The sequence below is a fragment of the Carettochelys insculpta genome, chromosome 17 (genome assembly GCF_033958435.1).
Source record: "Carettochelys insculpta isolate YL-2023 chromosome 17, ASM3395843v1, whole genome shotgun sequence".
Lineage (NCBI taxonomy): Eukaryota > Metazoa > Chordata > Testudines > Carettochelyidae > Carettochelys > Carettochelys insculpta.
The window spans coordinates 2,860,422-2,876,389 of NC_134153.1; the positions used below are offsets into that span (position 1 = coordinate 2,860,422).

Genomic DNA, 15,968 nt, shown 5'->3' on the forward strand with positions numbered 1-15,968 from the left:
ACTCCCACAATGCCCCGCACAATGGGGCCGCCAGGGCCTGAGCTGGAGCCGAGCCTGGCGGGGCCCGGGGGAACGGGGTGAGTGCGGGGACGGGGAGAGCCCCGGGGCAAGGGAGGAGCCTGGCTGGCCACGCCCCCTCGAGCGGGCAGCGGCCGCGGAAGCCCGTGGGAGGCCTGAGGCGCCGCCCCCCCACTCCCGCCAAGCGAGCGCGCCTGAGGGAGCGGAGCCGCCTAGCCCAGCTCGGGGTCTGGGATGGGGACCCCCGCGCGAGGAGGCGGTGCCTCCCCTGCAGCCCGGGCCGCGGCTTGTGTAGCCCCCGAGCCCCTCAGTGTTTCTGGGTGGTGTGAGAGACCCGCCCGCGTGCAGCGAGCCCGGGCAGGGAGGAGCCGCCGCCGCCGGGGAGCCTGAGGTAGGTCCGCCCGGGCTGGGCCTGGACTCCCGGCTGCAAGGAGGGCAGACAAGCCGGTCGCAGCTCCTGACTTGCTGCAGCCAGACCTGTGCCCCAAACGCACTGCCGAGTGACTGGCCCAAGTCCCCGGTTAATTCCTTTGCGGATCCGTCCAGCCCACAGGCACGTGCCCCGGACCAGCCTCTCACTTCGCGCTCGCTCCTGGGGCTGCGCTTCATCTCCAGCTCTGGCTGACGGCTGGATAGCGAAGCCCGGAATCATATTCTCTCCTCCGCCCTCAGTTCTGCCTTGGCTGCTCTGGCGATGGTCTCCCAGGTGCGGTCCTGCTCTTCAGCGGGAGCCAATGATAATTTAGAGCTGTGGTGTCCAACCACTTCTGAAGCAGTCGTCACTACAGTGCTAGTTGGCTTGATTAATGAATACATTTCCAGAACAGTGGGGCTTGTTTGCCAGTCACGTTATTCTGAAAATGTATTTATTATTAAAGCCAATGTAACCTCACACAATTGGCCAAGTAGCCATGTATGGTTACTGGGTAGCCTGTTGGACTCCACAGATTTACAGGCTGGGGTAGGTGATGTAAATGGTAAAGAATATGAATATAATTAATCAGTCAACATTCAGTGTGGTTTTGTGGGAAATTGGCCCTGTCAAATTTGGTTACATTTTTCAGGAGAAGAGAAGAAGGAGTTTGATTAAGGTAACTAGATAGGCAAGGCGAGTGAGGCACTCTGTTAATAAAGGTGTAAAATACAGAGTTTTGTAAGACAGTTGACTTATGACTGCATGACATTTTGATCTTTAACAAGCACCATACTGTATCCATTAAGTATATGCTCAATGAATTAAGAACTGACAAATTTACAGTAGTTGTGAATGAGGAATCATCATTTGGAGCAGTTTTTGAGGCCCAATGCTATTCAGCATTTTAATCTATGACATAGAAGCAAGTACTAAACCACTGCTAATAAAACTTTCTAAAGACACACATTGTTGGAATGGTAATTCAAGAAGAAGACAGGGCTAATCACACAGTATAAGATGGATTAGCTGGTCCATTCCAATAACTGTGTTTTTAATAGCTAAAATTAAATATTTAGGAACAATTAATGCAAGTCATAGCTACAGAATGGTGGGGGAGGGGATCTGTGTACTGAATAGCAGTGACTCCAAAAAAGATTTAGGGATGATAGCAAACAAGCAAACAACCATAAGCCCCTGCTGTGATACTGTGACAAAAGGGCTAATGCATTCCTTTCTTTGATGTATAAACAAGATATAAAGAATAGGAATAAGGGAAGGCTATTTAACTTCTGTGTACAGTATTGAGACAAACTAGAATACTGTAGACATTTCTGGTGTGCATATTTTAAAAAGGCTGTGGAAGAATTAGAAAGGATGTAGAAAAAGAGTATAACAATTATTAGAGAAAAAAATTCCAGAAAAATCCCAGAAAAAATGTCTGGGAATTTAAAGATTTAAGTTGTCAAAAGGTGGAAGGTTGATGATACAGTATCTTCATGAGGAGACAACAGGACACCTGCTAACATGAAATCTGGAATTCCTGAGCGCCATTAGTAGAATCCTACCAAATCCTACCAAATTCACAGCCATGAATAGCATACACAAGATCAGATTTCATGATCTGTGGTACTCTCTTACCCTGTGTTATACAGATATCATAGGAACTCCACTCTTTCTCAAATTGGGTATCCTGACCCAAAAGAGAATTGCAGGGATAAGGGGTGCCACCCTTACTTTTGCATGCTTCAGAACTGGGCAGCAGCAGCTGTTGGCCCGGAGCCCATATCTGAAGGTAACAGCAGCGCAGCAATAAGGGTGGCAGTACTATACCATGTCATTCATTCTTTTGGACTGGTGCCAGCACCTTCAGAGCAGGGCTCCCAGCCAGCAGCTGCTGCTCTCCAGCTCTGAAGGCAGCACCAATGCCAGCAGCAGTGCAGAAGTATGTGACGCTACTGTGACAAACCTCTCCCACAAAAGAACCCTACTTTTTAGAATAGGCTCCTTACAATTAGCGCACTATCGAAGTTCAGATTTAATAGCTGAATTAATGCTGTTTACAATTTTTAAAATCCTGTGGTTGTGAAATTGACCAAATGCACCATGAATTTGGTGCAGCCCTAATCATGGGGAAAAGGGAGCATATTTCTATTGCATTCTAGAGATGGGATACCTTAGCTTCTTTCTTGTCCTCTGTTTGTCTAATAGGCGTCTCATACAATTTTCAAGCTACATGAAAAAAGTCTGAGGACTTAAACATCATTCTTATAGATACTAATTTTCTTGGAGTCCTTCCATCCCCACTATTTTCCGTCCTGTGTGGAGGAGTCATTGTTAATATTAGGGTTCGATGCTGTGGCCAGGCCCAGCTTTTGTCTCTTCTGCTTCCAACATTCACTAGGGCTCTGTCTTTTCCTTCCTGGCTGCAGATTTGGCTTAGATCTGGCATTGCCATTGATGTGGGGGTACAGACTTCCTCCCTCAAATGCAATCATGGAGAAAAAGTTAGAATGTTTGATGCTATTTTAAGAAATATTCCTCATGCAGCTAAATTTAAAGGAAGAAGATATACTTGGTGAAAACAGCCATTAAGGTAACCCTTCTCTGCCGCAGTAGGTTGTGGAAACGTACAGGAAACAGTGTGAAGGCAGAAGAGAGGCCAGAATGGACTAAAATCTTGTGAGCTTCCTAATAGAGTTGAAGTGAGAAATCAATGAGTTTTAATTACTAGTAGAAGCCCTACAAGAGCAGCCAGGAAGTCCATAGGTCTGTAAGGATACTGCCAAATGTTTAGTTTTTCTGAAGATCAGATGTTTTAACTACCCGTGGTGATGAATAAGGTCAGGTCAGAAGGAAAAGAGGGGCAATTCTGTCATTACAGCAGGCTTGTTGCTCCAGATAGCCAGGAACAATTACACATATGGTACAAAGAAAATTCTAAGACTAGTCAAACTCCAAAACAGAGGCAGGCTACAGTAGTCTCCCAAAGTGGGTCATATGTGCATGTCTTAGTGACCCACTTGGAGGAACGCTCATTTGCTTAACAGGAGCGGCTCTTGTCGTCTGATCAAACTGCTAGGCAGCTGCAAAATTAAAAAAATTAGAATTGTGGAATTTGAGATAGATTATACAGGACAAGAATCCCAGATGAACAAGCATCAAGAGTAAATTTTAAAAATGGCGTATGAATAAAGGGACCAGGATGAGGAGCAGATGTTAGTTTGAAGAAGTGGATGAGCAAAAGGTGACAAGTTTACAGGAGTTAGAGGCCTGACCAGCCAATATCTTTAGATGAAGTGAATGCACCAGCCTGAGATGTCTTTTAATAGTGTAGTTTAAGTTATGTGATCAGATAATGGTTATTGTGATGAAAAGCTTTAACCCTCACATCATTTTATTCAAAAAAAATACAAGTGCCTCTAGGAGCCCCGTGAAATTAAGGGAGGAAGAGGACTGGTGAGAAGGTGCTCTGGGACTAGAGAATAAAACTCTCTCTCTCCTTGGCAGCGCCCCTCTGTAGTTTGAATGCTGCAGCCTCTTGGTAACATTTCTTCTTGCAGAATGGGGTAGCAGGATTAATCTCACATCCAGATTTTACCAGAATGGAATCATTCTTAAATCAGTCCATAGAACCAAGCCATGCTGTGTTGTTTATTCAGAGCAAAAAAGTGATGAAGGAAACAGAAGAATTTCTTTTTTTAGTGGGCAAGTGTAAACAAGTGGCTTTATACAGAGGTATGGCTGTTACTAAGGTATACGTGTGCCTGTTTGAGTGCACAACTGAAACAATGCAGTACACTCACCCCACCTGTTCTTTTGTTTCAGATGAAGATTTCTTTCTGTTAAAGCCATATAATTGCAAAGGTTCCAGTTATACTGGGACAGTGTAACAGCAAGTCAATCCCAGGTATGAATTCTGCTTAACATGGCCCTGTTCTACTAGGCCTGCCATGACGGCATTTTTTACCAGTGTTCCTACCTGGATTCAAGATGCAAAGCAGGAGGAGGAAGAGGAGACGAGCTGGAAATTAGTTGCCAGACAAAGGGGTCGAGAGGCTGAAAGTCAAGGGAAGTGCCAGTGTGACATTTCTGGGACCTCCTATGCCAATGTGGACAAGCTGAGAACTCACACGTTCATTCATACAGAACAGAGACCTTACAACTGCCCTCAGCTGCACTGTGGGAAGGCCTTTGCATCCAAGTACAAGCTCTATAGGTAGGTGACTATGCTGAGTGCCTTTAATAGTGTTCTCTCCCCTCATAGGACAGAGCAACCCACTACTCTGGGTTTTGAATATCTACTGGTAGGGTGGCAGAGGGACAACCCTTATTAGTTTGTAAATAGTTAAGGTCCAGGTATTACTATACTTTGAATTTCTTTAGCCCTTTCTATCTGAAAACCTCACATTACTTTAAAACTTTAGTCCAGGGATAAGTATTCTCTGTTTGAATGAGAAGAGCATTGAAGTTCACATGTTAATCTTACAGAATAAATAGTAGAAGGCCAAGAAGAGCATCTGGGTCTCATAAATGCTCATCCTGTAGTTTAATCACATCATTTCTGTTACCCTGAGTAGCCAACTATAGAGAGCCAAAATTTAAGTGCTAAAGAATAGGATGGAATCATTAACTTTGCTAAATTAGTTCATTATGAAGATACAATGGATGGATCAATGTTTTTGAGAGGGTAACGAAAATTCCATCTGTAGGTTTCCTTTTAGAACTCAGCCTGAATTGGTAGTGACAAATGGTTCCCACCCTCTGATGGCTGCAGATGAACTATACTCCTGGTCTCAGTCCAGTACCCAGGAGACACATGTCCAACACAAAAACTACCATAGTTGGCACTAGTTGTTCACTTTGGTTGGAAGGCTCAGTTAAGGAGGCAAGAGCTACATTAAAGACTAAAGTATACTTAGATGTGATGCCTTCTGTCCCGAAGCAATTTAGAAAAGGCGTTGTCAGGAAAGTTAGAAATGCCACTACTTGTGATCCTTTATGGTTCAAGGGATGGAGAACTTGGGTGTCTAGGGCTGTCAATACAGCCCCTTTAAAAAGCACCAAAATTTCACAGAAGAATATAAACAAAAAGGCTTTGAGGGAGCATTAGGAGAGCTTGCAAAAGCAGTGCTTACTGTGTTGTGGGTTGAACACTACTTAATTTTCCTTTTCTGTTTTCCTCACACAAGACACATGGCCACACACTCTGCCCAGAAGCCTCACCAGTGTATGTACTGTGAGAAAATGTTCCACCGGAAGGACCATCTCCGCAATCACCTTCAGACTCACGATCCCAATAAGGAAGCCCTTCACTGCCCAGAGTGTGGCAAGAACTACAACACCAAGCTAGGGTTCAGGCGACATCTGGCTATGCATGCAGCTGCCAGTGGGGATCTGAGCTGCAAAGTGTGCCTGCAGACCTTTGAGAGCACTCAGGTCCTCCTGGAACACCTCAAGGCTCATTCCAGGAGGGTATCTGGTGGAGTGAAGGAAAAGAAGCACCCATGCGATCACTGTGACAGACGCTTCTACACACGTAAAGATGTGCGGAGACACCTTGTGGTGCACACAGGGCGGAAGGACTTCCTGTGCCAGTACTGTGCTCAGAGGTTTGGGCGGAAGGACCACCTGACCAGGCACATGAAGAAGAGCCACTCCCAAGAATTGATGAAGATCAAAACAGAACCAGTTGACATGCTGGGTCTCTTAAGCTGCAGCTCAGCTGTAGCAGTGAAAGAGGAATTGAGCCCAGTTTTATGTATGGCATCCAGAGACATGATGAGTGGTAAGAGCTTTCCTGGTATGCTGCCTATGGGCATGTACAGTACACACCTCCAAGCTATGCCAAGCTCAGGGATGCCCCATTCTTTGGTTCCCAACTCTCTTCCAATGGGCATGAGTTATCCTCTGGAATCTTCTATCTCCTCTCCACCACAACCTCCTCCAAAATACCAGCTTGGATCTACCTCATTTTTACCTGAGAAACTACCCAAAGCAGAGGTGGAGAGCTTTCTGTCAGAGCTTCCTGGCAGTCTGTCTCTCTCATCCGGTGAGCCTCAGTCCTCCTCGCCTCAGTCAGTGACGCTGGATGAGACTCTGCTTTCCAAGAGCCCCGCTAACCTTTCAGAGGCTCTCTGTGCTGCTAACATGGACTTTTCTCATCTTTTGGGATTCCTCCCTCTGAATCTTCCTCCATGTAACCCACCTGTGTCATCAGGGGGACTGGTCATGGGCTACTCACAGGGGGAGAACCAGCCATTGCTTACCACTTTGCCACCTCAACCTCAAGAATCTCCTGGAGCTGGAGGCTCCCTGAACTTTGGTCCCCTTCATTCATTACCCCCCGTCTTCACCTCTAGCTTGAGCACAACCACCCTGCCACGTTTCCACCAGGCATTCCAATAAGATGACTCTGGTAGTGGTAAGCAGGTCTTTCCCTAATGCTTGCTTGGAGAGCCTTAAAAATGCACAAGTCTTATACTTCCCTGCTGGGATGTGAAAGCTTTTGGAAGCTGTTTCAGACAGGACGATTCTGGTGTCTTGGGAGCACTTGTAGACTGGAACAGCAGCTATCCCTGTGGATGTCCTAGTCTTTCTGTTTTGAAAAGGTTTCAGCTGTATATTTGTTCTAATTTTAATCTGTGAATCGGGAGCCACACTTAGCACTGACCTCCCCTGAGGTTTTGGAGCCTTGTTCCTCTTTGGGAAGGGACTGAATCCAAGGAGTTGGGGTTGTTTCAGCTTGGGAGACTTGGACTTACCTTTAAAGAGTCCAACTTCCATTCTGTTTCACCGCATTGCATTTCTGGCATTTGAGCTGGTACCTGCAGGTGAATTGGGAGGAGGGGCAAGTCCAGGGACGTATCCCATATGGCGCAGATGGGGAAAGAGCTGTTGTTCCCCATTACTCCCATACCATCATCTGTACCGCTTATGCAACTTTGCAGCAGTGTTAAGCAATAATTATAGCATCAACAGTGAATACAGACAACCCCATTTCTTTTTGCAGTCATCAGCTTAGGCTCATTCCAGTGAATTTTTTTTTAAACCACAACATGAGTCTCTTTCTATCCTTGCAAAAATAGGAGACACCATTGTACATTGGTTCTGTATCTGGTGTAGCTAGAATACTGTTTACACAATGAAGTTGGGTTGCACTGATTTCACCTTTTCACTTGTCACATTTTTTCCCCCATGGGGAAAATAAACTGACTTGGACTACTTCAGTCGCTGCCATTTTGAATGGTAGTTCTTTGCACATTCCCTTTGATTTCCAATATGGGTCAGAGAGGGATGGAGCAACTTAGACATGTGGCTCACTTTTGCAATGTATGAAGTGAGCCCTTTTAAAAAAAATACCACAACCACACAGATTCTGCCTCTATCTTGGAAACCAAAGCATGTGAAAAAGCAAGGTTTAGAGCTGTTGTACAGGAGACCCAGTTTTGGGAGTGATGTTTGGGCTTCTCCATAGTTTAAGCATGGAGATGAAGGAAAGAGAATAAACTGACATACCCAGTGATTTGCCAGGTTCGGTGCCCTCCTGGATGAGCCACAAAGCAGTTTCAAGAGACATACTTTGACTTTCATCCTGGAGACAATATGCAGAAGACGGGAGAAAACAAAACTGGCCCTAGTTTTGTTTACATATAGTCACTGTATTTGAACTGTTTCCCCAACACTAATTGTCCTAACAGTAGCTGAGGTCTCTGGGATTACAGTCTCCCTTCCTCTCCTCCAGCCTGGAGTTATGGGCCTTTTTTATTTCTCCTTTCTCCTGCCATACCCCCTGAAACTTGGGTTCTACTTCCCTTGCACCGCATCATCTATAGCCCTTGAGTCCTCCTTTATGGGGTGTCCACCTACTGATAGCAAAAAGTAATTTTTAAGGGGCAATGGACTCCTAGTCTGATTAGCACTGCATTGTCTCCTGTTCAGTAGTTCTGTCTTGGATATGTTTAATCCAGTTATGTTTGAATGCATATCTACAAACACAGATATGCAGCTTTTCATACCTCAGCATGCAGCCACATCAGAGATTAATATAACCCAGGGAGTTTATCAACATATCTCCTTTACAACCCCCCAAAATACAGATCTACCTCTATCCTGTTAACTTAACTCTGTAAATGAAGTCAGTTACTGTCCTCTTTCCACCTCCACCGTCAGTTGATATATTTGTCTCTATCTTCATCCATTTGTCTCAACCCTACCACGTGCAATTACTTCTGTTTCATTTGCTCATAGACCTTGCCCTTACCCCACTTTATTAAAAATTACAATAAATCCTTGTCTAATATCCTCCTAATGCCGGCTGGTGAACCATCTACACGTTGAAACATAAGGAGTGGTAGACTGAAGTTTAGTTAGTGAAACTGAAAATATTACTTTCACATCAGTGTAATTATTAAGAAATATTTACCTCAGTGATTCACTGAGACAATTGAGTTCTGTGGATAAAAAGTAGTACTTGCTTTTATCTGTTTTTAAATGTTGCCTTTCAAAGTTCAGCAAGTGCCTTTTATTTTAGAACAGCTCATCTCAACTTGTCTTCTCTTAACCATTATTTTTAAATACTTCAGCCATGTCTCCTCTTCTCAAATTAGTTTCAGTTTCTCCTATTTATGGATGATTCCTGTCTTTACGTCTTTTTTTAAAGAAAGCAAAAACAGGAAAATCTTCAGAGCAGTGATCAATACTGAGAGCATTATTTAGATTTTTGTAGTGCCATGATGATTTTTCCTCATCTCTGTAGTTCTAATGTCTGATTCTCTTTTGGATTTTTTTTTCCTTCATTGTGCTTTGAGACGAGGTGTCACTTAAGTATCTCCAGTAGTAGTCAACTCCAGAGCCCAGCAGATGTATCCATTTTCTATATTTTCTCAAAGAAACAGTGGAATTCATTTAACTAGTTTTTTGCATCACTTGATTTGCTTTCCATGGCTATTTTAACAAGTAAATTCATATATAAAATGACAGTTAACCAACATTAGGGAATATATTAATGAAAAGCAAGCTTGGAATTAAAACCAATTGTTTGCACTAGGAACTTGGTACCAAGATTCATCCTAACCCGTAGCAGGTTCTATTGATTTCATTGGTATTGAGTTCAACACAAAGTATGAAGATAATAGATTAAAATGCCAAGTGTTGCAAATACCATGGTGGACACAGAAATAACATAAGAGATCTAGAGAGATGGGAAGTAAGATTCATGAACAACATGCAAGTTAAAACATCTGGGGGAGGGGAAATTAAGGAGGAGACTTTTGGAAAGCAATAGCTTAAAAGACTAAAGGAGGTTAGAGGACAGCTTGTTAGATGTATGTTTACAATGAAATAAGTCCTGTGGGATTTTTAGACTGTATAAAACAAAGCATAAATTCATGAGGAATAAATTTGTATAACTGCTAAGACCTCATCTGTAATAATTATATTGGGTTTACCTCCCTATGTTTCCCGCCACTTAAGTTGAATATCATTTGATCCCTGTACAATACAGGGATAACGAGGCAGGGAAGTCCAAAGTCAAGATCAAAACTTAAGTGCCTTTTAAGAATCAACAATAGTATTTGACTTGCTTAGTGGTAGAACCCATGAATTGACTTTAGCCCTGCTCCATCCTGGAATACTGTATGTTCATAGACAAGTGTACCAGAAGTGCATAAACAAATTACGTTTCAGCAGAAAGCAATTGCAATAGTTAAGTGACTTGAAAGGCTCACTTTAAAAATAAATTAATTGCAGTAGACACTCTATAGTGACCCTCAGAATATAAAGGTCCAAGAGAGAGAGGAATTACTAAAGGTAGTACAAGGGAGATAAGGTTAAATAAATAAAAAGGAAAGTTTAGGTAGACCAACAGGAAGAATACGTAAGAAACAGTGAATCTCCCAATGGAAGTTAAGATATTTGAGACCAGACTGTCTCAGTTTTAATAAATATACCATAAGGTATAACCCTGTACTGCCTAGGAGATCGACTTCCTGATCCTTCACAGTCTGATTTCTCATACTGGGAGAATGCCACTCACATAGATCTTCTTTCCCTGAGAGGTTACAGCTAGTTCAAGAACCTTTCTGCGTGCATGTACCTTAAGCAGGAAGAAACAATATTCCATGTATGAATTTCATCTGCCACCATGTTAGCCACTTACCTGGTTTCGCTGGATCCTTCTTGAGTACCTCATAATAGGGCCTGCTCTTTAACCTGAATAATGTTGGAAAAAATCACCTTACTGTTCATCCTCTTTTTCAGAGTAAGTAGATGATAGATTCGATTACTTTGTTTGGAAGCTTGGCTCTTTCTTTAATTCTTTCAGCACTGACAGATGAACAGCAGCTTTTCTAGGTGATTTACTGGAATTCATGCTGGAATTTCCTCATCACTCCTTTCTGTCATTGCTTCTTCACCTTCACTACCTAGAAAAAAGCAGTCCTGCAGAAGGCCCTTTCTATTGTTTTCTGTTATGAAGACTGATGCAAAAAATCATTTAAGATGGTTTCGCAGCCTTCCTACATGCTGGTCGTTCCTTTTATTCCCTCCCAGGTCCATCGATTCTGTCATGGGTTGCCTCTTTGTAGTTTATTGCTCTTCAGGTTCCCCCGCACCAACCATATTTTGATAATATTTTTCAATTGATCCAGACAGTAGGTTTTCTTTCTATAATGACTCAGTAATTATGTCCCTAGTCAAGGCCTGGGCAAGATCCAGCCCACCAAGCCTTTGATCTGACCTGCATCCCAGCTCATCAGGAACTCGAGGCATGTTCTCTGCCTGCTGCAACCCAAGGCTGCTCAGAATGGCTGGTGACTCTCTCTAGGCACTGTGCTCCTCTTGCAGGAGGTGGGAGAGACATTGTGTGCTGCCCCAGGCCCAATCATTGCACAACTCAGAGAGGCACATGGAGGTAGCCTCCAGTCATTTTGAGCAGTCTGTGGTTGTGGCAGGCAAGGAGCCTGCCTTGGGATACTGCTGGCTGGGAGCTGCCCAGGTAAGCATCTCTTGGCCAGAGCCTACCTCTTGTACCTCAGCACCCCACTCTTTCCAACTCCCTGTCGCAGTCACCACCTGAATTTTCTGCCTCTCCCACCTCCCAGACCTTGCACTCTCTCCTATGCCCCTCCCCCAGGTGAGAATCCTCTCTTGCACCGGGTCACAACTCCCTCCTTCACCCAAAATTCCCCTCCCCCCACACCCTGCACTCCAGACCCCTACCTGGAGCTACTTTCTGCACCCAACCTCCATCTCAGACACCACACTTCCTCCATAGAAAAGTGCAGTTCTTGACCACTTACCAAAATCTTCAAGTGCCCCCGCCCCATCAAAAATTATTGCCCACCCCTGCCTTGGTCCAACATTGTCACCACTGACAGAACAGCTGAAGTCCCTTTAAATTACAAGTTTAGACTTAATGGGCTTATATACACAAATCCTGCACCAACTGGACACCTTGTAAACAGAATGTTGTAGGCTGGGAGCAGATCACTGTACAAATTGATTAGTTTCCCTAAAACCCTATAAATGCACTTCTCCCACAAATCAGAGTGGAACCTGCCTATTGTGAGATGCTTTGTGTGGGATTTTTTATTAAAAAACTCCTCTAGGTCTTGCCTCTAGCTGGTTGATATTTCTTCATCTCTGTTCCTACAGCCACTTGCATGATTTTCATCATCTCTGATGTGTATTTTAACCTTGGCACTGAGCAAGTTGATAACTGGGATTCTAAATGTCTCATTTGATGTTTAGCCTGTGTTGCCTAGTGGGACAGAGCACTGGATCAGGACGCTGCAGACATGAGTTCTGTTTGCAGATCCACAACTGGCCTGCTGTGTGATCTCTAGCAAGTCACTGCCCCTCTCCTTCTCAATTTCCTTACCTAATGCACCCCCATTTTACAGATGCTAGGCCTTATTACTGATCAGAGTTCTTTACTTTCACAGGACAGCCTTGTTCCTTGACCAGGTTTTTTCAATGTTTTTAGATCTGTCCCAGATTCTTGCTGTATTGCCCAATTAAGAGTTTGTGTTTACCTACTTTAAGTCTGTAGCATGACTTCCATTTCATCTTCCTATTCTGGCCTTGCTTTGTTCTTTGAGTTTGCCAGCAGATTACAATCCAGAACCTTCTTTTAGAATCAGACTGTACTCTGGGTCATGCTGTGTTGGCATGACCTATCAGTGTCAGCAAAGGCAAGATCTGTTACCTACTAAGACAGTTTGTTTAATGTACAAGCATCCAGTCTAAATACCCAGAGCCATCTCCTCCCCCTAACTTTCGTAGACTGCATCTTAGTCTACATTTCCTTGTCTTCATAAAGGCAGGTTCAGTAAATATTCTTAAAGATGGTCACCAAGAATATTAGACCCTCAAAATGGAGAGCACACAAAAGCTTACCATTTTTAGTTTCAATGAGGGGGAAAAAAATCCACTTTGCTTCTTATGTTACTAATAGGTTACTTGAAACTGTATCTAGTGTCCTAGGGGAAGAAAAGAAATTTGAGATGTATTTCCTCATATGTGAAACCAGGTGCTGAGTTCTTTTGTATGCTCTACACATCCCTCCTCCCCACATTTTGCTTCCCATCAGCTTCAGTCACAAAGTGAATACAAAGCTTGAAAAATACAGAAATAATTTCAGATTATGTTCGCACAACAAGTAGCAAGTAAAACCAATGTAAGCAACCAGGAAACTTAAAGCTGGCTGGAAGAAAACTTAAGATAATATGGGATTTTTTCATTTATTAAACAGGGCAGTTGCACAGCCCTCTAAGTGTAAGCATCTGAACTTACTTATTTTTAAGACAAGTCTGTTTTCACAGCTCTCCCACTATACTGCTGTAGTCTTAGTAAACAAACACAGGCACTGCATCTTACCATGAAAATGCTATAGAATGAGAACAAACAGGTTTATTGGATAAGATGTGCTGAGATGATAAAGGGAAAGCTCTGTGAAATAATTTCTGCAAAACAGGAGTAACCACAAACGCCTGTCACTCAGAGAATGGGTTCTAGTTAAGTATCCTTTAAAAAAAAAAACTTTATATTTGGCATATGCACCAGCAAACCTAATTTTCTTCTGCATTTGTTGTTCCTATTCAAGGTAATGTACCATTAAGATTTCCACTTGTGGAATTCACCAGCACAGCCTGCTCAGAGCTGCAGCCTTTGGCAAGTCTGGGGAAAGAACAAATACAGATTCTTTCTAAGTGCTGAAGCCTGTGTAGCAGATTGGATTACTTGTGCTGGAAGCCTCCTGTCTTGAGCGTATGAGTTCTCCCCACCCCTTTTTAATGCCTCATTAAGTTCTTGATTTTTTTTGTAGTTTTCCCTAATATCTAGGCGCTGTTTTAGAAAGTTTTTGTAATGTTTGTATCAATATTTTACTTTAACAAGGGTATTTAACTAAAAAAAAGAGATTTGCCATAGTGTAGGTTCAAAACTGGGTGAAGACAAGAGGGACAGTGAGAGAACTTCTGGAAACCACCCAGATTCACCCCTTGAGGTAGTCAAGCTCTGAACCTGCTACTGGAGGAAAAGCTACAGTGGTCTTCACAGCTATGGCAAAGTCAGGCTGAACTCTGCCACCCATGGAACAAATTCTGCCTTCAGGTCCCAGTACTTAGGAGCAGGGCCCCTGAGGGCAGCATTTGAGCCAAATGCTGAGGGCCCCTTTCCAAATGCAGCAACATGGAATTTCTCAGCCTCTGTAGCTGAGGTGGAAGAGAGCGAGCATCTTTTTTTGTCCTTTACCAGAGACACAACATAGCCTTTTCCAGTGCTGCCCTTCAGAGCCCCATTTCTTAACTTCCATTCCTACAGCCACAGCTGTCAAGGCCAGCAGCTTCCCCTCCTTAAAGCTGGATTATATTTTTAAAGAAACTTTCTAGCACTTTTATACACAGCGAATAACCTCTTTTTAATCAGAGTATTTTTGGGCTTTATAGAAAACAAGGTTTTGAATTGTAAAATATCAAGTGCCATTAGGAAATCTACAGCTCATCTGTTAAATTAGCTTTTCCATTGTCTTGCAGAATTAAGTCCAAAATGAAAGGGTTTTTTATAACGAAGTTGCTTATTAAAACTGTTTGAACTGTCTGCCTTGAGCTTGCACTTTTCTTAAGGGCTGGAGCACAAGGTAGGTCATATGGCTCCAATTCCCTATAGGGATCTAGATGTACTTTTAATTTCTGCCTTCACATACAGGGAGCACATCTGAGCAAAAGGATGAAAATGCAGCTCTCATATGTTCTTGCAGGGGTGGGTTCTGTTCATCTTGTGCCGACGAAGTGACACAAACAGTATTTTAGAGGCCACTGGCCACTTGATTAAAGTTATAGCTACGAGCAGCGTTGAAACCATGACTGTTGCTGTTATGTAAGTTTTAGCACCATTTTTCTGACCAGTGAACAAAACTCTTACTTTCAAGGATGCATGCTAGCTGACGTCCCCATCTGTACTATACAAAGTCAGTCATAGTGGGGAACCCGTTCATAAGTTATCAATGCAGTATCCACATGTAGGGGATGGTGGAATTGTACTCAAGTATTGAATGAGATTAAAATGTACTGTACTTAGGTCAGACATCCACAATGCAATACCAAATCACATGGGGGCGGGGGCAGGGACTCTCATATTACTATCTCTGGCCTGCTTGAATTTGTAGCAGACAGAACCTGTACATCTCCTCAAAAATCCTGTTTCAAGTGCTAGTAACAATCTTGCTTAGTTTGTTGGTAGTGTCAAACTAATATGGTGACAAGTTCTTGATAGATTCTGCTGAAGCTTTTAAATCATGAATTGGAAGTTACCATGGACAGTCCCTTAAACACCATGGAATATTGTCAAATGGGAACCTCTTTTGGAAGTTCAGTTTTAATACAGCCACTGTATTAAATACTTCATGTGCAAGGCACAAACTAAGAGTACTGCAAAACAGTAAAGTTTTGCAGTATCCATTACATGGGTATATAACTTCTCTGGGTCACTGGTTCCATCTAAACAACTTACACAACCACACACAACTCCTCCTTGGTAGAACCAGGAATAGAATCCACAAGCCTGGAACTAGTTTGCTTTCATCCCCACACAGTCCTGTCTCAGAGGAAACTAAGAACCCTACAAGTGAACCATGATTTGCCTGTATGTGAAGAATCCATCATCTTCCCTTTCAGTAGCTAAAACACAGCTGCATTTCTTAAAGGCTTCACTAGTCCAACAACTGTGTCTAGACAAAGGCAAAATAATGGAGTGGTGAAAGGAACTGTGCTTCCTCTCAGAAATTTCTCTTCGTGAGCCTAAAACCTGGGTTAGTCACTTCCTACATGTCAAATGGCTATTTTCCAGATGGAACCATGTTGCAGAAATCCCAACAGATGTGCCCAGATAACACTTTTTTTTTTTTGGAGTTTTCCAGACTGAACAACACTGTGGGAAAGAGCAACTCTACCAGGAAAGAAACTATAATCTATGCAAGAAGGCCAGTCTAGCTCTAATTTTCTTAGCTTGACAGGACTTTGTAGGGAAAAAAGAGAAG

The 15,968-nt window shown here is 43.1% G+C and overlaps 1 protein-coding gene across 1 annotated transcript; it reads left to right on the forward strand.

Annotated features, from left to right (window-relative positions):
- The first annotated feature begins 35 nt into the window (after positions 1 to 35).
- PLAGL2 (PLAG1 like zinc finger 2) lies at positions 36 to 7,594 on the forward strand. The gene is made up of 3 exons (XM_075012000.1): positions 36 to 77; positions 4,259 to 4,649; positions 5,623 to 7,594. Exons 2-3 carry the CDS (start codon positions 4,384 to 4,386, stop codon positions 6,836 to 6,838), a joined length of 1,482 nt encoding a protein of 493 aa, XP_074868101.1. The 5' UTR covers positions 36 to 77; positions 4,259 to 4,383; the 3' UTR covers positions 6,839 to 7,594.
- Positions 7,595 to 15,968: the final 8,374 nt, after the last annotated feature.

What these genes read in the sequence shown, in the direction of transcription:
- PLAGL2 (XM_075012000.1), top strand. Translation starts at nt 4,384, where the DNA reads ATGACGGCATTTTTTACCAGTGTTCCTACCTGGATTCAAGATGCAAAG. An exon ending in TCCAAGTACAAGCTCTATAG is followed by an intron (nt 4,650 to 5,622) that starts GTAGGTGACTAT and finishes TCCTCACACAAG; the next exon opens with ACACATGGCCACACACTCTG.